Source organism: Nyctereutes procyonoides, unplaced genomic scaffold (genome assembly GCF_905146905.1).
Source record: "Nyctereutes procyonoides isolate TBG_1078 unplaced genomic scaffold, NYPRO_anot_genome, whole genome shotgun sequence".
Lineage (NCBI taxonomy): Eukaryota > Metazoa > Chordata > Mammalia > Carnivora > Canidae > Nyctereutes > Nyctereutes procyonoides.
In genome coordinates this window covers 20,604,317-20,626,885 of record NW_026575132.1, presented here as the reverse complement: position 1 = coordinate 20,626,885, position 22,569 = coordinate 20,604,317, and the positions used below count along the sequence as shown (strand labels likewise).

The following is a 22,569-nucleotide window of genomic DNA, read 5'->3' as shown; positions in this document are numbered from 1 at the left end:
CCAAGGATGCTGGGTATGCTGGTAGGAATGTGTAATCATGGAATAGGGTAAGGAAAGAAACCTCAGATTAATTTAATATATACCTGTAGACTCTTGAGTAACATAAAAAAAAAAAAAACACAGCTAAATGAGAAGGCCTTATTTAAATCTCCCCAAATCCTTTGGCAAAATGAGAAAAAGTCTTTTAAATTAGAAAGAAACATAAATGATATTATGTGTAAGAAAGAAATTTTCATATGAAAATTGATTTAAAGATGATACCTTTATAATGCAAAGTAATATTATACAGCAAAATATTAATCATTAGCTGTATTAATCATTATACAGCTCTCAGGGTTTTAAAATATGATTCTCTTTAGAAGAGAAATAAATCACAATAAAGAATTTGATTTAAAAGATTTCTAAATCAGTTATTTAGAAAATTTATTTAGTAGGTGCTTAAAACATGAGAGATGCAATGTACAGTGAAGCCTTTTTAGTCCAAATCTCTCATTTACATATGAAGAAACTGAAACCCCAGACAAGTGATGTGTCCATTATCCCTTATGTATTTAGGGGATCATGAGGCTAAAACCAAGGTTTTCTGATGCCCAGACTGGTTTTGCTCAAATATACTATGCTTGGTATCTTAGTGCACCGACATTTAATGCTGAGATATGACCACAAGGCTTAAAAGTTATAACAAGAAGTTACACATTAAAATCAGCTTTGGAACCTGTACCCTTATTCCAACTCTGCAGTTGCATGTTCACTTTTGGTTTTGTTTTTAATTTCCTTTTTAAACAGCATATTTAAAAAATATTTATGTTACTAGTGCAGATGTTTTTTACCTTAAAATTTTTTTCCTAGAAAACTTAAAAGATCAAGTTTGGTATTTGATAAGAAAAATAGGAAAAGACTAAAATAATGAGTTGACTTTTCTTCTGTGCTCACTAAGTAATGTTAACCGCAGGTCTAAAAGAAGAGTTCTACAAAGTTATAATGTATTCATTATCTCACAGTGATTATATTGAGGAAGGTAACACCCATTCAAATGTGTAACTTCCCCCTTCTAGCAACATATAAACTAAAGCAGTCTAATGACTTTTCAGTTGAATTGCATATAGTGTGCATTTTAAGGCTGAAAAATATGCTAACAACAATTTTTGTAGGATTTCTAATAAACCTTTTATGATCTGAGTTAAGAAAATGCAGAGGACCTGAGCATGCCTCTTGAATATTTAGGTTAATCAATATTTCACTGCATTTGCAGTGATTTTCATGAGGATTATTGGTTTGTAAACACAAGAGTAATTACATACCAACTCTACTGCTCATTTGATATTTACTACTATAAGTAGAGTTGAATTATTTTGATTCTGAAAATCATCAAAATGACATGAATATTTCTAAATAGTTATACAGATTTCCACAAGTTCTATAAATATGGGATTCACTCACCTAGTAAAGGCAAGGAGATTGGACAAATAAAATCCTCTTGCAACTCAATGACGTTTTATTGTTAATGAATGTTTATTTATGGAAAGTTTCTGTTAAAGTTAATAGCCATTCATAGGGGAGCTTGGAATACCTGCCACACATTGTTGACCTTCAAATTGTGTTGTATCTTTAAAGTAGCTATTTTTATATGTATTTCTGGTGACTCAGTTTATACATCTGAATGGGTCATGACCTTTTCAATTCCATTTTAGTACTCTTCAAGAATAGAAAGTCTGTTTTTTAATTTAAACTAGATTGAAAAAATGTGGTCAGGATCTAGTCATTAACCAAATGTTTTCTCATTAAGGTCATAAACTGTCTTCATTTTAGAATTTTCCCTTCTAATTATTTATGGCTCGTATAAAAGGCACTGTTTTAAATCCATATAAAGACTTTGGGAAATATGTTTGTGTGTTTATTAGCTCATAGAATATCTATGATAATAGATTATCTATTATTGATAATAATAAAAGATAGACAGCCTTACTCAGTTAAAATGTTGTGGAGTATCATATCTAATTCACTTCTTCTTCTTTCTCTTTCAAACTCTACTAAAGTACCAATTCCAGTGTCTTATAAACAGCTTGGTGTTATTTCTTGGTGTTGCTACTTTAGTAGGTAATCAGGTAATATTGTCATCGGCTACTCCAGGCACTCTTCACTGCCATATAGGCAGAATAAAAGAAGTAGGGGTAGTATATCAGTTCATGCATAAACACAGATTAATGTGGACCATTATAAATATAAACTATCCTTAACTTTGCCCTTTTTTGGGTAGAGGACTCCCATCTTTGTAACTTTTTGTACATTGTAGCTTTGTGGAACCATTCTTTTGCTCCAAGGCCCCCTCAACAGGTACTTGGGATTTTTCATATTTGTAGGTAATTGTTCCATCCAACACAGGAACAGCCTCTGTCTTTGATTCACCAAAGCAAACTGATGCATATATACTTGTATTACAGTTGAATATTTAAACAGATCTAGAAATATATATTTACAAAAGTATACAAAATACTGAAATATTATTTATTTCAAAATAAGAGTAGATAACTTCATTTTGGGAATAACTATAAAAGGTCCTTGAACAGATTAGTAGGTTTAAAACAAAAACAAAAAACAGATTAAGAAAAAAAAACAGATTAAGTATATAAATGAATGATAGCATGGCTACGTATTAATTGTTCTCTTGGATTCAGAGTTGTTAATCCAGACTTTTATCCACCCATGGGGGAATTAGTTATCATAGATACAATAGCCTACTTGATTTTTTCAGTTGGATTACTGTACAGTGTATTTAGTGCATTTGTGGTATTTTCCTGAAGTTTGCTTTTCTTTATATCTGAAGAACATGATTAATACTATTTTTCAGGCAAAGCCTAAACTGATTCGAAAGGGACTAGTTGACTCAGCCTATTTGGTAAAGAAAAAGCAAATTATTTAAAAAATAATTGAGATGTGTTGTTTCAAGGCACAAACACAATATAGGAACCTTTTAACTAAATATCAGATCATTTTACACGTATCTCATAATCCCATTTCAAGACTTAATTCATGTAAAGCAAATCAGTATTTCTCAAAGTTTCATCCAACTGAAATCAGAGTGCATTGTTATCATTTCTTCTTCCTCTTAATCAAAAATGGGAGCATGACTTGTTACTTTCATCATGCCTTTATTTCCCTGGCCATGAGAATATAGTTAGTAAATGCCTCTACACTAAGACACAGTCAGCAACAAATAGTGTTTCCTGATGTACCTAAGACCCCTTTTCATTTCTCCTGCCTCTTTAAGGATGATCATATATATTCAAAAGAATTCTGTTAAAAAATATTTGAAGGTATCTGGAATATTTTGTAAATGTAAAAATGAAATTACCCTGTCATTAGTCTCATAAAGTCAATTAGATGAATTTTAAAATTCTTTTTAAAGAGAGTTATCCTTATTTTTTCTTTTTTTGATTAGCATTACTTGGAATGACAAATTCAGTACTCTAAATTAGGAATTTTTAAATATTTCAATTGTAGGAGGCTTAATGAAAATCTAAATTAGCATTTACAGGAGTATTTTCTAAAGGCAAATGTTTTTGTTCACCAAACCAATTTAATTCATTTTAAAGTTATTGCATACTAATTTGTTACTTGCCTGGAAGACGCTACATAAAGAGATTTCAAAAGTAAAATCAAGTATTTGTAGTGAAAAGTATAATTTGCATTTGCTATTTTCCTGTGGTATAAAAATTCTCATGAAGGAAGTGCATCCATCCTTCTTTCTTATTAGTAATTCCGTGGCAGAAATGGGGAGTAGACATTCCTGATTTTAAAAAGCTGTAGACTGTTATTTCATTAAAAAAAAAATGTCAACAAATTGTGTGTGTGTTACGATTTACCAAATTTAGATTTTAAAACTTTGATTAGTTTTTAAGACTCATATAAGAGGTTTTTCAGATTTATCTTTTAAGCTGTATTTAGTGTTGATTTGTCAGTTTTGTCAAATGAATCAAACAAGGGAAATGTAAAATTTAAGGTAACTTTAATATAAATTTTTCCACTTAATATGTACAAGGACTTTTTGTAAATGTAGTTCAGATTTTGTAAGAAAAACCTTTGCCCTTGCTACCCAAACACACAGATTACATTTTTTTGGATATGTATCTCATAAGTTCCAAATTGAGCAATTAGTATAGAATTTGAGACAACTTGATATATCAATTTTTAATTTCTCTAGGTTTTATAGCAAATCAGTGTGATAGAATGTGCAGTGGCAACTGTAAGAAAATGGCCAGTTTATCATCTTTATGACTCCTAGCTTTAATAGAATCATTGAGTTTTGCATTAATTAAAAGCCTTCCCAAAATATTGAGGTTTCATTATTCAGTATTTTCAAATGTTTCAGTTAAAGATACAAAACATGAGAATTCAGTATAAATTTTATAAGTATTAAAATTCATAATCTTTATCTTATCTCAGGTACAAAAATGGTCCAGTTAAACCAAAAGTGAATTTTTTAAAACTGTTATTTCCATTCTAAACTTTGAGCTTTACTACTTGTACTATTTATATATTAATTTATAATTTAATTCATGCATAGAGATCAGCAAACTTAAAATAATAGTACTTTCTTCATGGTTTGACCCTACTTGCTCATTTTATTGCTTCCTCTACTACATGTTTTTATGTTCAGTGACAGTGGTAACAGCCAGTTGATGACAATAGACTAAACTGATAATTCTGACTTAAACAGTTTTATATAGCAGTATCTAGTAATAAGAAAAAAGAAAATATCTCTCTCAAATTATTTTCACAACAAAAAGAAAATACAGGGCAGCCTGGTGGCTCAGAGGGTTAGCGCCGCCTTTAGCACAGGACATGATCCTGGAGTCCTAGGATCGAGGCCAATGTCTGGCTCCATGCATGGAGCCTGCTTCTCGTCTGCCTGTGTCTCTGCCTCTCTCTCTTTCTCTGTGTCGCTCATGAATAAGTAAATAAAATCTTAAAAAAAAAAAAAAAGAATATACAGGAAATGTCTGGATGAATAATTTTCTTTGGACTTTTCTTGTTTATATCAGGAAATTTTGCCAGAGCCTTTACTATTAGTGACTAGGGGAATGGAGAGACCTGAGTCTGGGCTAATTTTGGGAGATTTTGTGATAATTAACTATGTAACCTGGGCCCTGGTCAGAAAATTATCAGCTAAATCAGAGAGTTAGACTAAAGATCCCTTCCAATCAAATTCAAATTTTCTGTATTTTTAAAAGAGATAGCATGATACAATAGAGCAAAATTTTGTAGTCCAACTGAGCAAGATTCCTATCCACGTGAGTACTTATTAGCTCTGTAACTACAATCGGATACTTTGATACTTGAACTTCAAGTTCTTCATTTGCAAATTGAAATTATGGATACCTAATTAGTAATATTATTGTAAGGTTTGAAATATTCTGTATAAAGCAGCCAGTAAAGTCAGTAAAGTGATGGCTCTTAGTTGTTCAATGCTATTACTGATTCTTTTGAGTCAGTGACAGGAATCCTGTAAAATTTATATCAAGAGAGGAAACCGCACTTGACCTAAAGTTAAAGCTTCAGTATTAGCACATTTTAGGAAGATAAAGGTTTAGAAGTCTGAAGAGGCAGAAGAATATTCTCAGCACACAGAACTGGCTCCAGTTAATAGTGTACAGCAGATTAGTCACTTACACATAACCTACTTGATCTTTCCTGCCTCTTTTCCTTTTGGCAGGTGAACGTCCCTTCCACTGTAACCAGTGTGGAGCTTCTTTTACTCAGAAGGGCAACCTTTTGAGACACATAAAGTTACACTCTGGAGAGAAGCCCTTCAAATGTCCTTTTTGTAGCTATGCCTGTAGAAGAAGGGACGCCCTCACAGGACACCTCAGGACCCACTCTGGTAAGTGTCTGTGACTCTGAGAAGAAAGCTAAAATATAGGAATTCAGGAAAGTGTTATAGAATAATACAGAGAAACTTACATAGCTAGGAATGAGCTAGACAATATTTTTATTTGTGTACATTGAATAACTGATAAATCTTGCAAGATGCAAATGCCCTTCCTTTTTATAGACTTACAGACTTGGCAGAAAGTAGTAGCACTGTCAACTGAAGAGTCTCTTGAAGTAAGGAAACAACTGTTCTGTAGATTTTCTATGGTTTTTAATTTTATAATTATTCAGTCATTATAGTGAATCCAGGATAATGGAAAATCTAGTAAAATATCATAGTTACATGCGGATATTACCACAGAGGAGATGAAACCTGTGATATTTTTCAGTTCATATAGTGTCCAGGCTGGGACCTCAGTGGGAAATCAAATACCGCTATTTTTAAACTTGAAAATATTATGTTCATTAGAAAATTGGCTGTTAGAGTATTTTATATTTTATTTAAATGCTCCTTGTTTCTTTAACTCTCAAAATATAGTCATTGGAATTTGTCTGAAACTTTTCTTTGCTTCATAAATCATTACTTAAAAATTTAGAGTAAGTGTGATATTTTTAAAATACTGGAATATAGTACCTAAAAGAGAAAGAATGATTAGAAATCTGAATGAATCTCATTTGACTTTTAGCATGAATTGCCATAACCAAGAAGTTAAAGGTGGAAAATTAATATAGAATACTCTCAAGCCAGTTTTATATCCTCCTTCTGTCCATAATGACATATTAAAATTTAATTTTAATATGAAGATATGATGGAAGTGATATTTTCATCTACATTGACAAATTATATTAGAGAGTGCTATGGATTGTGAGGTAATGCTTATATTATCTTTTTTTTTTACGTTTTCCCTATTAATCCTTAAGGTTTTATTTAGTTTTTAACATGAAAGTGAAATGTGTAAAATTGTTTTAGACATTAACTTGTAAATTTGGAGCAGTTACAGAAAAACGAATGCAATTGTTAAAATATTTTAAGTACATGTAGTTATTTTCCTCCTTGATTCAAAGTAATTCCCTTATTTCCAACTGTGACATTTTATATTTTATTTTATATTATCCTATGAAAATTACATCTTTATTATAAAAATTATTCTTTATTGAAAGATGTTTTTAAGATGTGACAGTTACTTCCTTTAGCTAGCCATGCACTCTGGTTTATTAAAGCATTATTTAGTTGACCACTGATTTTTTTTTTTTTTTAAGATTTTATCTATTCATTCATGAGAGACAGAGAGAGAAAGAGGCAGAGACACAGGCAGAGGGAGAAGCAGGCTCCATGCAGGGAGTCCCAATGCGGGACCCGATCCCGGGTCTCCAGGACAGGCCCTGGGCCGAAGGCAGGCACTAAACCACTGAGCCCTCCAGGCTGCCCCAGTTGACCACAGATTGTATAAAACATAGATTTTCATGAACATTATCTATTACATGAAGTTGAGGAAAAAATATAGCTTTAAACATCTGTATCATTCTTTACAAAATTGTGTTGCTTTTAACATCATGGTTTAATGTATACATTTTACTTTACGTGGGATTGCTCTATTACCCTTAGAAGGTTCAGTGCCTTCAAAGCTCAGCCTCTGGAAGGTTTTCGATATTCACCTCAGTTTGTGTTGCCATGATTTCCTTTTTGTTCTTTTAACATATCCATCCCTGTTGGTGGTGTCGAAGAAGACACCTTGGTTTTTGTTTCTATTGAACTGGGCAGTTGCAATCAGCATCTTTTTTGCAAATTAGTCATGACTCATCTAGGGGTTCCTGACTGGTGGCTAATGAAATGAGGGATGAGAAAGACATTACGCCAAAAGTAGGCCATTCCCGTTGGCTTTCACCAGGTCAGACACTTGACACTATATGGTTCTGTGTAATTATAGTTTGCATGTATAAAGTAAAGCTCTTTCTGTGAAATTGTGAATTTTATATAAATAAGTATACTACTACTTTGAGGTTCAAAAAAATAAAGACATGGACCCTAACCATAATCATGCTGATGTTGCAATTTGGTATATAAAGTCATGATTTTATAGATATATATAAACAGATGGGATACTCAGACTGGCTAATTAAAGAGAATTTAATGGAACAATGAAAGACAGAGGAGGGTGTCATCCAGCTACTACATCATCAACAGGTGATATGAATTCAGTTATACTTCTAACTATAACCTAAAATGTTTGCCATCGCCAATACTTTTTTAATAGAGTATTACATAAAATATAGCTGCTAAAGTCCGCACCTCTCTAATGGTTCAGAAAGCCTAAATTGATCATTACAGCTTTCTTCCCCTACTACCAATTCCATTTTCCCCTTACTCTTACCCTCTTTTTTAGCACCTGGGCTGGACAGGATTCTTCATCTGATGAGTGACCCAAACCTTAATTTCTACAAATTCTGAGTATTTGATGGTCCTGTTTTCTTTGTATTACTGCAATTTTTCAATAACCAGGATTATTTGGCACTTTAAAAAAAAAAAAAAAGGAGGTGCTCCAGTGAATCTCCTGAGTTCCAAATGTAGCAACAACCCAAAAATCATCTTGGTAGTCTGGAAAAGTTACCAATCAATAACCCACTTCTCTCCCTGTTAGTTTAGCATCTTGAGATGCCCCATATGGCCAGGGAGTAGTCCACTATGACACTTCCAGAACTCTGATCCCTGGCGGAAAGATTCTTCCCTTGAACACCTAGCACATAGAGCAACATGCAAACTGTCTCCTTCTTCATGATGAAAGGAGCAAGATGAAGCCATTTTTATTTATTATAGAGGACCTAATTCAACATGTCTAGACCACCAAGCCCATAACATTTCGCTAATGCTGCTAGTCTCTGAACTTTTTGTGGCACTTATCTCCTGTCCTCTAGCATATATCTTACTGAGGCATCTCAGGTATTTATTACTTCCTGCTCACCGTGTCCAGTCAGTACTGTGAATGTAATGTTCCAACTTGATGTTCTGTGGGATGTCAAGATGAACAAGAATTCTTTGGACTATAACAAAGAGGAGAGTTGACCTTCCCTTAAGCTAAGATAATAAAAGTATGCTGTCCCTGCAATGTGAAAGCAAAGTGCTTCAGATCTATTGATAAGGAATTATTTTCTAAAGAAATTGTTAAGTTAATACCTCCCTACCTGGTATCAGGGGCTATGTTAATAGGTTCCAGTAAAGATATTACAGCTAGAACTGCATCTGCAGTTGACATTTTGATGTGATTAAGACTGCATGCATCCACAGAACCATCTAGCTTGCATTAGCCTAATAAACAGTATAAATGGGTGTGTAGTAGGAATCCTCCCCTTCTAACATCTTTCAGGTTTAACTTAACTATCTTTAAGTCTAGGATTGTGATCTCCAGTGTGGTAGCCACTAGCCTCCTGTGGCTAGTGCCACATGTTGAAATGATATTTTTTATTAAGTAAAATCTACTGAAATTAATTCGACCTTTTTACAGTGTGGCCACTAGAAAATTTAAAATTCCTTGTGTGGACTCATTTGCATTGGACAATACTGTTCTTGGCTTTTGTAATAGCCATGGATCAGGGAACCAACAAAAGGATCCTTCCCATTATGAAGTTTATTTGTTCCCCCAATACTGTAAGATCAACTTGAGTAAAGTCTACATATATATCTTGACCTCCGTTGCCCCTACTTTGAACAGGTGGACTACATTGACATTTTGGGTTCCAGAGATTAATGCCAATGGAGAGCTAATCCAATAGACCAATAATCTGTGGTAGGACTTAGAATTTCCCTTCCCTACCATAGAGCCTCTACCACTCTGAGATCACATATACATTTAAATCAGGGAGCCCAGATCTATTGGCAACATATCTCATTGTTCTAACCTAGAGAAGACAGTTACCAGCTTTTTACCAGTGTAATTACCAGTGTAATTCTTTGGTGAAGGGAGTGTCCCATAGCCCCTTCCAGAAGTATATTAAGTGGCAGGCTGAAATAGGTGATTCATAATAGAGTCTTTCCATTATTCTTACTTCTTTGGGCCTTTGTTCTTATTCTCTTTGCTATGCCAGGAAAATCCTGTCATTTCACCTTTTTACTAATAAGCTGTCATTGAATCAAGGATTCAATTAACCAGTCACTCTTACTTGCTCAAGGCAAAATCTTAATCCCAAATCCCAGGTGAGTGCATATCTATTGATAAATTTGGCACAATCTAGCATTTTGTTTCATATTCTTGGTATAAAACCCTTAGATGCGATTCTTTCCCTTATGTGCTAACTGGATTCCTGCTGATACAAATGGGCAGTGTTGCAATTCTTTAACTATATAGGCTGTCACCTCCTGGATCAGGCCTTTTGCTTATTTTAAGATCTAACTTAATAGGAGCCTAGGGGCAACGAGAGTTAATAGGAGTGAGTCCTGAAAAGAATTGGCGTTTTCTGATTGGGTTCTTGCCTCAGTTGCAGCAATCAAGTCTTCCTTTTTGGGAATGCTGATTTATGGGAATATTAGTTTACTTAGATGGAAAGGTGGGAAGTGAGGGGTGTCTTCCAACAAGGATGATTGGAAGTGTTTGGGAATTCAACATTCTGAGCCTTAGTATATGATCAATTAATACCAACCCATGTTTCATTAGTCCATTACCAAGACCTAGGTGTATTGGTATTGCTAATTATTAGCCTTATTTGCCCTGAGGCGATAGGATCTTTTTTTAAAGCTGACAAGAGGACCTTGATATTCCACTTCCGCTCTGACATGAAGTGAGCATTTAAGGACAAACTGTCCTTTTTCCTTTGTGTAATCCTTGGGGCCATCAGAATTAGCCATATCACACTACAGTCTTCACTCTATGCAGCACCATTGTCATGTCAGCAAGTAAAGGCTACATGCTGCCAGCAGTGATAATTTGGGTAGTCATATTGCCAGCAAATACCTAGAATTAGTAGTAATCCATTAACTCCCCAGTAAGGAAGCCGTCCTGTTCTCTTCAAACGGAGCAACTCAATGCCAGAATGCCATTTTGACTCTCTGAGGCCTTGGCCACTCCTGCTACCAGTGACTATCAATCAAGACCCTGACAGGAACAATGAGAGACTCAAATGAGGAAAATTTGGAGACATTCATGGTGATATCTACAAGAGAATAGTGAGGCATAAAGGAAACCAACAAGATGGTTGAAGCACTAGGAGGCTAGCAATGGCAAGAAGCCATTAGCAACCTATGTCTGGAGGGACAAGGGGATCAAGAGATCACTGGAATTAAGAGAGGCAGGAGACAGCCCTGAACACTGACCTTCTGTAGAGCAAGGTAACCCTGCTAACCTGTGACTGAGGAATGAACACGTTGACCTCAATCTTTTTACCCTCCAGTCTCTTGCTGATGCCTCACCTTAACTGAACCTAAGCAGAAGCCAAGAGACAAAGAAGCCTACTGATGAAGCCAGTAGAAATTAGCTTTCTGTAGGAGCAAAGAGTGAAAATGGCTATGAAGGTGAAACAGAATATGCCACAGATTGACTAAAATTTAGGAACTAGTGCTTAAAATTACTAGTATAGGGTATTAAGCATAATGTAATAATTTTAATACTAACTTCTGGCTTTTATGAATATTATTAGTACAAAGTATTTTGCTTCCTCTTCTCCTCTAAGGACTGTCGATTGCTTTAGTTACTGTGTTCCATAATATTAATATTGCATCTTTGCTTCCTGTATTTTAGATTTGAAAATTTTCCATCTACTAGGTTGGTAACAAAGAACCAGCATTGCTGTACCCTTATACACTTATATGTGAAATGAAAAACACTTAGAAAACTTAGAAAGTACATTCAATAAATGCTAGCCCTGTTTTTTTTTTTTTTTTTTTTTTTTTTCTCCAAAGTATGATCCCATTCAAGCTGAAATTTCCTATTTGGAACTCTACTTGCATACTTTAGAGGACACCAGATAGTGTCTTGGTTTTGATTATATAGTCCCAATAGTTAGGTTATTTACAGATAATATCTGGCATTTCTTAAGTCCTCCCTAGACACCAGGCACTGCGCAGAGCACTTCTCAAGGATTATTTCTTTAATTAAAGCCCTTTTATCTGACATGAGCAAAGCTAGGTATTTTATCAATTAGCAGCAGTAAGTCTAGCAACATGAGACATTCTTTTGATAAAAGTCCTTATGTTTATATTTTTAAAACATAATGCATCATCTCTAATTCCATTTTCAGTGTAAGAACTTAAAGACCCTTGTGATGCAATCAGACTTCTATTAAATTTTTGAGATTTCTCACTAATTTTTATGAGTATCTTTGCCCACCTCCAATTCTTTAGCATATTTTAAATAAACTCATCTTTATTGAATCTTTCCAAAGTGACAAAATTAGTTTTAGAGACAATTTTCTTTTTGTGCTAATTTCCTTGAAATACGGATATTTTAAAAATTTACATAATTATAATACCAGGTACAGCTGGCATAAATAAATTTGGATAGAATCATAACCAATTCTTAGCGACTCTGTAATTCAACGACTGGAAGTGTGTGGGCATACAAAGAGGGGCCTACAAGCTCTAGGAATTCAGTGTTTTCAGGAAGAGGCAAGGCAGTCAAGAAAGCTTTTGGCTGTTACTATTTTACAGGTGAAGGGACTGAGACAGAGAGGTCATACTGGCAGAAGCTAGATTTACACCAAGACAGTCAAACTCCAAAATCTATATAATAATGGGATAAATGATGCAGCCTCATATGTCTATTCTATAAAACTTTGTTAAATTAACTCAAAATGATAAAAAAAAAAAAAGTATCGTCTGGAAGAGGTCAAACATCACAGTTTGGAATGGGCTCAGTGCAAATTAGTTATATTATATGACTTTGTCAAGTCACTTAATTTGATCTTTAAATTTCCCCATGCTCCCAATATTATGCAATGCTAAATACAATGTATTATGTTTTTTTCCTGGACTTAGCTGCTGATTGTTCACTACAACCAAATCTTAGAGTAGGGTAGTAGTCCCCACTCCGCACTTTTTTTTCCTTACAATTTGCTGTGGTTTAACTGTAAAATAGATTTGCAATAAAAAAGGAATAGGTCTTAAGTTTTTCAGATGATCTTCACAGCATCACTATTACTTCCTGCAACTATGTGCTAACCTATATTTAAGAGATAGCCTTGTTATACACAGTTTCAGATTTTATACTTTTACCTCCAGATAGCAGAAGTTTATTTAAAAGAACTTTTTATAAAGCCTCCTCCATTTTGCTGAACACCAGCAAAAGTGTTAAACAATGTTGGATTTTCCTTCCTTCACTTTTGCTAATTAGTGCCTGAATAATATTTTTTACACTGGCATAGAAAATAGGTTTAAGTTTATACAACCCTGGTAACTACTTGATTGCATGCTTTAAATTTTTATTACAATCATTGATAACATTTTTTTAAAATTGAAAGGATGTCCAGTGTTATAGATAATTAATAAATCATAACACTTTAGTAGTGTTTACCACTATTTGCCATGGAAAAGTTTGTTTTCTAACAATAATTTTTGAATACCATAAGGTTATTATTTATGGAAATGTATCAGATTCATATGATAGTTTTTCAGTAGCAGATAATTCTAGTCAATAACTCCCATATTTTATTCCCCACTTTTTAGGATAATAACAGAAGTCATAACCTTTCTTACTTTGGTTGTAACAATGATGTATCCTATTTCTGAAATATTGTCCATTCAGGAATAAAAGAAAAAGGTGAAATGATAGAATCTAAATTTTGTTTGTACAGCAATCATCAATGTTTGATGTTTTTTTTAAAACTATTTTCATTTATTATGGGTTATTTAGGGCTATTCTACTCAATGCTGGATATTTCATTAGAATTGATTTTATTGCAATATGTTGGCTAAATTTAAACATATCTAGCAATTGCAACCCTCTTTCTACTTTTGCTTTTTGTAACACTCAAAACAAAATGACTGGCTGAGAAAGTAAAAACAAATCTTTTTATATGTGAAATTTAAATGACATTCTAAGAAGGAGTGGGAGGAATGGGAAGGAGAGAGAAATAAAGAATTGGAATGTATCATCAACAATATATCAGCTGAAGATCACAGTGAAATTTTTTGGCCCAGTGAGAAAATAATCTATACTTTAGGATACATTATATAAAGATATAGGAGAATAAAAGGTGCTGGCTTATATTTAAAACTCTTATCTGACTTGCTTTATATAAATTTATAATATATTATGTGAGTTTTAATGATGAATCAGTACTCCTGCTACAAGAATGATTTTTATTAGTTTTGTCTCTTAGATTTTTAGTTTAACAAGTAATTATAGTTCTTTCATTCCTAGAAATTTGATTAGTGTGCTTCATACGTTATATATTGCTCCTTTTAATTGTCTTTATTATACCCAATACACTGGGGAAATAGTGTTTCAATTAAGTCTTAGACCCCTATTAATCAAAATAATACTTAGCATACTTGTTATTTTTTTTAATCTAGGAGGAACTAGAATTGCATATTTTTTTCTAATTAGCATTTCAGGTATATTTCTCACAGGCTGTGTGCAAATTAAATATTTAAAACAGGATAGATTATTTTTAACATATGGGAATTTGTATAGTATATATGCATTATAAATTGTTTTGTATAAATTGTAAGGAGGATAAAGTAAGAATCTCTCTTACACAGTCTCAAATATCTTTAAGCCATATCTAAAATTCAGATGGCCATGAAATTGTACTGGATTCAGATTATTTCAAAATTATTTATTGCTTAAAAATGGAATCTTTAAAAAAAAAAAGAAAATGAAAAATCCTGATGTCCCAAGGATATTGTCTCTCGTATTCTGAAAATAAAAAAACAAAACAAACATTACTTAATTCTCAGATATTTTAAAGGTGTTTGCTTGTTGTAATACTAAAGTATTGTTCAGAAATATATAAATAAAATATCTTTGAGTAGGCAGATAAGTGTAGGTAGGAATTGATTTTTATTTTAAAGATTTATTTACTTGAGGAGGAGGTGAGGAGTGGAGGGGCAAAGGAAGAGAGAGAGAATACTCAAACAGATTCCCTGCTGAACATGGAGCCCAATGCAGGGCTCAATCCCAGGATCCTGGGATCATGACCTGAGCTGAAATCCACATTTGGCCACATAAACTCCTGAGCCACATAACTTACTTAGGTGCTCCCATTGCTTTTTTTTTTTTTTCTCTTCTCATTTTTAAAAAATAATTCCTTTGGTTTTTCAGTAAGACTTATCTATAATATTCTAAGGAAAACCTTAGCTTTCAGTTAAAACCTTAGCTTTTATCTACACGTATAACCCTAGATATAGAGCTATTTGAGGAAACTTCCAGTGTCATGAAGTCTTCATCTTTTTACATAGGGTCAGTAAGCCTGTGTTATTCTAAACAAATAGCTAGCTTATTTCCAAACACTTTAGGAATGTTGATTTTTACAATATTACTTTGTAACCTATTCAGTGTTTGACAATTTTTAGTCTAAGAAGTTTGTGCTTTATGTCTAATTGTCAGTTTAAAACTATTTTGTCCTATAAAAAGCAACTGGACCAGATGTACCATGTAAATAGCTAGCTGTTAAAACAATAATAACTTTCCTCTCACTGTTCATTTTTTTTAATTCTATTATATAAGGCCTTTTTATTTTTCAAGACACTGTAATCCCAAGGACTATACTTTATCCATAAAAACAGCTCAGAAGTATTGAACACTTGTATTGGTTCCCAATATTGATTTTTTTGAACATTCTCAGTTAAATACTATGCTGCCACAAACTCATTTACACATTTTCCATTATTTTTAACTCTATGTTTTATTCAGTTATACTTTTAACTATTATCTAAAATACCTATAAAATATTATGACTCTACCTGCTTTTGAATGTATTTGAATATTCACCTTTAGTAGAATGTTTAGCCAACCAACAGGCATTTTTAAGGTATAAACTACATGCTCTCAGAGAAACTGACAAGAAGAGAGAATTCCTCATCTTCAAATTCTTAAAAGTAAAACTCAAAATACAATCTGACTTGGAGTGAGATACAGCTAACCTTTGAGCATATTATTAAAAAAAAAAAAAACAACTTAATGTCAAATGCTTTAGTTTTAAGTCTTCTCACATGGGACAGTCTGTTAATTCATCATAAGAATGAAATGCTTTCTAACATATCATCAGGTCTTACTATGGGATTCACTGCCATAGCCACATCATTTCCTTTATTAAATCATCTTTCCCTCTTGTGTCTCCTTTTGCCTTCTACTCTGTGTCTTTTTCAGAGGTTCCCCCTCCCCATCCTTCAATGTTTGTTTGTTTCAGTATTACTTCATTTTTTTGAGGTGATGGCCAGAAAAAAATATGTAAAGTACCTTTAGTTTGTATTACATCCAAAAGTATTTTATGACATGGAATTGCTGCAGTTTATACACCTTTGAATATTAACAATTTGTTATTTGTGAAATGAGTGAAGAGTGAGAAACATCTGAAAATTAAGTTCTTGGTCAAAAAATTATTATCAGTAATTTTCATATGGATGTTATTTTGAAACCAGATCATCATGACCTTTCTGCCAGATTTGTCAAAGAGACCCACTTAAAAAATACTAATGCATAGCCCAGTATAATGATATACATATTGGATTAAATTATGCTGGTTCAGAAATTGAATCTAGTGTAGCTCATTCATAATAGTGATGGTGCATTAAGTGTAGTATAATTTGTCCTGCAGACTTCCCATGAGAAGGAACTGTTTTCACCTGATTGTAGACCTGGCACCTGGCCCACTTTCTGGGTGATCTCCCAAGTGTGAACTTTCCCCACCCTCCACCCCTCCTTTCCTTCCTGGAGATGCTTGATAGAGGTGGATTACACTGATAATACATACACAGGCCGTGTCAGTTGCACACATGATTTGCATAACTGTGCTGTGCTGATTTCACCCAAGTCCTGATAATGATGCCCATGGTTCCCTTCTGTATGCTTTGCAATAAACACTGGAGAGAGGAGATGGGATTAGTATTCTCATTCCTGACTCTTCAAACACACCCTTAAGGCCCTGCCCATTGAAATATGATCAGGAGGGAAAAACCACTTTCAGTCAAACTAGCTGGTAAGACAATCCATATGATTTCTATCCAGTAAGTAGAACACTTTTCTTTTCCAGACCAATAATCATTATATACTCTGCCTTATAGACCCCTCAGAAATTAGTTTTTTTAAATAGCATATATGATCTCCTCTTTTTTTTCAAATATCAACCATTATGCTTCTTTAAATTTCAAACACATTTCTAGAAGGAATTATTAAAGAGAAATCTTTCTTCTATAATTATTGCTCATGTGATATAGCACTTCACTTTGGCACATTCCTTAGATCAGTTTACTGCTGGAACCTTTCCTCCTTATCTTTTTTCTGTTATTGGGAATTCTAAAGAAATAGGCAAGAATAGTGGAGCTATTTCTCATTCTTCTCAGTTTTCTACAAACATCATCCTCATCACCAAGTTGACTACCAGTTTTGTACCTTGCATGGATGTTGGTGTGGACAAGTCTGAATTTGTGGCCATTTCACATTTTCTCTTCCATTTCCCTGAGTCTGTGGACCTGGCACTTTTGGAACTCATGGCAGAAATGGAAAGGTAGTGTGCCAACTTCATTATTCAGTGTCCAAAATGGCATATCACACTGTTGTCTTGTTTTGGTTTTTTGAGGCTTTGTTTTGTTTTGTTTTGTAAGCTAACCTCCACCCTCTCCTTTTATTTTTCCTACTTGATCTGTGTATGTGAGTCAAAAAAAAAACCTGTTCATCTACAGCCTGTACTATCTTGCCAAATCTTGTAAGAAAACTCCCAAATAGCAAAAACAAAAAACCAACAATAGGAAAAAAAAAAAAAAACAAAAAAAACCTACAAATGAGGTATATAAAAACCAATATCATTCATTGTAATCATATAATAAATATTTAGAATATAATTAAATTTTTATCTGTATCATAAATTCTCTATCAGAGCGATAATGCCTTTAATTTGTACAGAAACATGATAAATATAAAGATAAGAATGAAAGATCCTAAGTTCAGCATCTCAAAGAAGAGATTTTATTCTATTTTGCATCTGCATCCCTTATACTGTATCAAATGAATGAATGAATCTATGGATGCTTTCAGTCAAACATTCCTGCATTAACTCAAAAATTAGTTTAAGATTTGTAGATGTCAGTAGTGGTTATATGTATTTCCTAGTAAATGATAAATGTCAGTCCATTACAAAAATAAAAGGTAGTGGATAATACTTAATGGGCTCTTATCTTGTGACAAACACTATTTTAAGGGCCATATTTTACAGACAAGGAAAGTCAGATTTAAAGAGGGTGAGCATAGCATAACATATAGAGAAATTGAATCATTATGTTGTATACCTGAAACTAATTTTAACATTGTATGTCAACTGTACTCAAAGACTTTTTTTAAATAAATGAGAGATGCTACCTAAAATCTCCACAATCTGTAGTTTTAAATGTTACATGTATGGTTCTTTATGTATAGCTTTACCTTATCAAGGTTATTATACTTCTAGCTAATTTCTTTATTCATATTTGCCCTCAATGTATACTATTTGGATTAGATTTTAAACGTACCACACACATACACACATCCATGCACCAAAATACTCAGTATAATAAAACTAAAGGATTATATCATACTGAAATAGAGATTTCCATAAGGTTTGAGGACATGTGGAAAATTAAAGTAAAATAAATCTAAGAGCAGTATAAATTATCTTTGTGAAAGTACTTTTTTTAAAAGACTTTATTTGAATGTGAGCAAGAGAACACGCAGCGGGGAGGGGCAGAGGGCGAAGAAAAGCAAACTCCCCACTGAGCAGGAAGCCCCATGTGGGGCTTGATCCCAGGACCTCAGGATCAGGACCAGAGCCAAAGGCAGACCCTTAGCCAACTGAGCCACTCTGGTGTCCATGAGAGTACTTTTTTAAAAAATTATGTTCTGATATAGTAAAAATCTTACCATTAAAATCACATAATGCATATTTTACGCAACTTTTACTCAGGAAAAGTTGGAATATAAACTGCTCTGCCTGATCCCAGAGCCTATGATCTTAGCTACCATACTCCTGCTTTCCAATCTATTCTCCATATAGCAGCCAGGATTCTTTAGAAACTCAGTTTAAATAATGTAATTTCCTTGCTTAAAATATTTTAATGGGCTTCCATTGCTTTTTCAATAAAATCAAACTGCTTATCATGACCATTGGAAGTTCTTCCCACCTCTCCTGTCTGAGCATATGCCACTGTATCCCTCACTCTGTTTTTTGCCACCCTAGGTTCCTTTATTCCTTTCTACTCTTGGGATTTTGCACTGATGATTCTAGAAGTCTCTCCCTTCAGCTCTTTCCCCAATTCTTGGCATGGATGCCTCACTGTCCTTCAGAGATTTGCTTAAATGGCATCTTCTTGGCGTGTCCTTGTACAAGAGCCCTACCTAGAGGATCCCTCCTAGTTACTCTGCCTCTCGCTGTCACTGTTTTAAAGTCTTGTAAAGCTTGAATCAGAATCTGCAGTTACCTTGGGTTTTTTGTTCATGCACATGTTGCCTGTCTCTCCCCACTGTCATCTGACTATAAGCTCTGTGAGATCATGGACCTCCTCTGTCTTATTTATTAATGTATCCCCAGCTCGTTGAATAGTACTTGGCACATAGTAGATAACAAAAAGTTTCTGTCAATTAATTGAAAAAATAATCTGAAAAAATAATATATATAAATTGAAAGGCAAAATAGCGTTTTTATTTGATTTTTGAACAGCCACAGTTTTTTACTAATGGGATTGTGTACCTTGTTGAACCCTGCACAACTTCCCACATCTAGGAAGCAGGTTAAATAGCTCCACTCTGATTTCCTGCTCCACATTTATTTCACGTAGTACGTGCTTTAGTTCCTGCAGCTCCTGAAACCTAGCTTCACAAAGATGTGACATCACTGAAAAGACCGTAATGTGATATATTGAAACTGTGAGCAAGTAGTTTGTGTGGTGTCTGAGGGATGTTGAATATTATTACTTCCCTCAAAAATGTAAAATATCTTGTGCTTATCTTGCTTTACAATATCCTTCCCAAGAGTTTGCCTCAGTGTCCCATTAACATTTAAGGATCACAGGCCTAGCACATTAGAGGATTATTATGTTAATCAGAGTTGTGGTGGAGAGTATAGTCCAAAGGCTCTCTCTCATACAGTAGTGGTGTGAATATGAATTGGCAAAATCTCTTTTGAGGCAGCAATAGAACAACAGGGATCAAGAATATTAAAATTGTTTATATAGAGGGCTTATAATAATAAGACAACTAATTCAGACACAGTTTAACTTATGGGTGCTAAAAACTGAAAAAAATTACCAATTGCACCATATTTTAGTGCTCATCTTTCTTCAGATTAATTTCTAATTCTGTAAGCAGTTGTCAAGTAAAATCAGATATCAAGTTCCCATTTTTTGCATTATAAATATTTATAGGACAGTGGGCGCTTTTAATTTTATTAAAGGAAAATGAATGTGATATATGCATCATACTATTGCTGATTTTATATGTATCATGACAAATGGTAAATATATTTTCTGTATATAGATGTGGTTTTCTGCATGTTTCTGTATGTGTAAACATACATACATCTATATAAAGAATAAAACATTTACCACATGTATTAGTGCTATTGTAATTTGTTTTATAGGTCTCACTAGGATAACTCTTGAAGTGACATATTTCAAGAAAACATAAGTGAACAAGATTGTGCTATATACCTTCATAACACCCTATGAATTTATGGTAAACATTCCTACTTCAAAATTATTTATGGCTATTTGCTTTGCTCTTCTTTTTGGGTAGGTATGTGGGGGTTTTAGTACAGGGATAGGTATTTATCTCCAGTTTCTAATAATGAGAGATGGAGAAAATACTAGCAAATGCTAGCAAATTTTTTTCTAATTGAATAGTTGTCAGGATTGTCAAATTTTCTTTACTACATCTTCATTTTTAATTTATTGCTCAGGTCAGTTATCTCTATATCTCTGACAGGTTATACTGATACTTCTCTTTTTGTTAGTATAGGATTTTTGTGAGTGACTGTAGATCAAAGGAGACTATTAACTTTTGAGATATTTGGGAACACTAATCCTGCTATCTTCTGTCTTAGAATCTTTATTTTGCTATATATTATTATTTATGTATTATTTTTATTTTTTATTATTAATTTATTATTATGTATTATTTATGTATGTATATATATTGTAGAATTTTATATATAAGAAACTTCAGTTACCTGAATTGTAACTGGTAACAAAACTTTCAAGGTTAGACTTTTTTTTTTTATTTTTTTATTTATGATAGTCACAGAGAGAGAGAGAGGGGCAGAGACACAGGCAGAGGGAGAAGCAGGCTCCATGCACCGGGAGCCCGATGTGGGATTCGATCCCGGGTCTCCAGGATCGCGCCCTGGGCCAAAGGCAGGCGCCAAACTGCTGCGCCACCCAGGGATACCGACTTTTTTTTAATTTAAGGCAATTACATATATAGCTTTTGCTTTCAAATATGATGAAGTATTAGGAACCAGATTTAATCCCTGCCCTGAACAATTAGAATGCAAGACAAAAATATATTAAATGACTTTTAGGCGTTGAACAATAGGCACTGCAGGACTAGGATTCCAGAGGGTAGAAAAACAAAGGTGGGGAGTCCTGTGATTATCTGAGCTTACTTCCTTCCTAGAAGCAGTTTCCAAATCATGCTTAGGAATAGGAATCCCAAACAGGGGATCCCTGGGTGGCTCAGTGGTTTAGCACCTGCCTGTGGCCCAGGGTGTGATCCTGGAGACCCAGGATCGAGTCCCACGTTGGGCTCCCTGCATGGAGCCTGCTTCTCTCTCTGCCTCTCTCTCTCTCTCTCTCTCTCTCTCCCCCCCCCTCCCCGTGTCTCTCATGAATAAATAAATAAAATCATTTTTAAAAAAAAAAGAATTTTTAAATTATCTGGAATTTAAAATGCATTTATTTTATTTTGACCTTGTTAGAAAAACATAGTTAAAATACTTTTTAATAAATCTGTTTTTCCAAGGAAAGTCCATATAATTAACAAATTCTGCATATAAACACAACCTAATTAATTATTTTAATATTTAAGTTTAAAGCATTTAAAAGGGGGGGGGGAAGGATATTGGCCAAATTCGTACATCAAACAGCCAGTTAGTCTTGATGAATTGAGGAGACAGATCAGAAACCAAGGAGACGAGTGTTCTTAGAATATATAGGAGTATCAAGAGGAAACTTCACAGAAAAAACCCTGGAGTTTCACAGAGGCCACCTGACTCTTTGGTTAAATAGTGATCTACCTGTGTCTGTAGTGAAACTACCTGCATCTGGGAAAAGGAAGAAAGCAGAAGGCCAAACAATTCCTGGAGCTCATACAGCAGTGAGAATAATCAATTCTCTTCAGCCAATGTGGAAAGACTTTGTAATAGGTCACTGAGTAAAATACTCAGAAAGGTTGTCATTTTCATACTGGAGCTAAGTTAGCCGTCAGTTTAAAGCATGCTCTGGAGGTGCCTTGAAGCACAGATGCAAACATCAAAAAGGTTGAACTGATTCCAAGTCATGACATACCAGAGTAAGTAAGCCACAGTTTA

At 33.9% G+C, this 22,569-nt stretch overlaps 1 protein-coding gene across 12 annotated transcripts in view; it reads left to right on the top strand.

Moving 5' to 3' along the window:
* The window catches only part of IKZF2 (IKAROS family zinc finger 2), a 155,042-nt gene that overhangs the window by 98,464 nt on the left and 34,009 nt on the right, over nt 1-22,569 (top strand). For all 12 annotated transcript variants that reach the window (XM_055345517.1, XM_055345511.1, XM_055345519.1 and 9 more), the window contains one exon: nt 5,714-5,881. In XM_055345517.1, the coding sequence (XP_055201492.1) occupies nt 5,714-5,881 (168 nt within the window). The remainder of the gene's footprint in view (nt 1-5,713; nt 5,882-22,569) is intronic.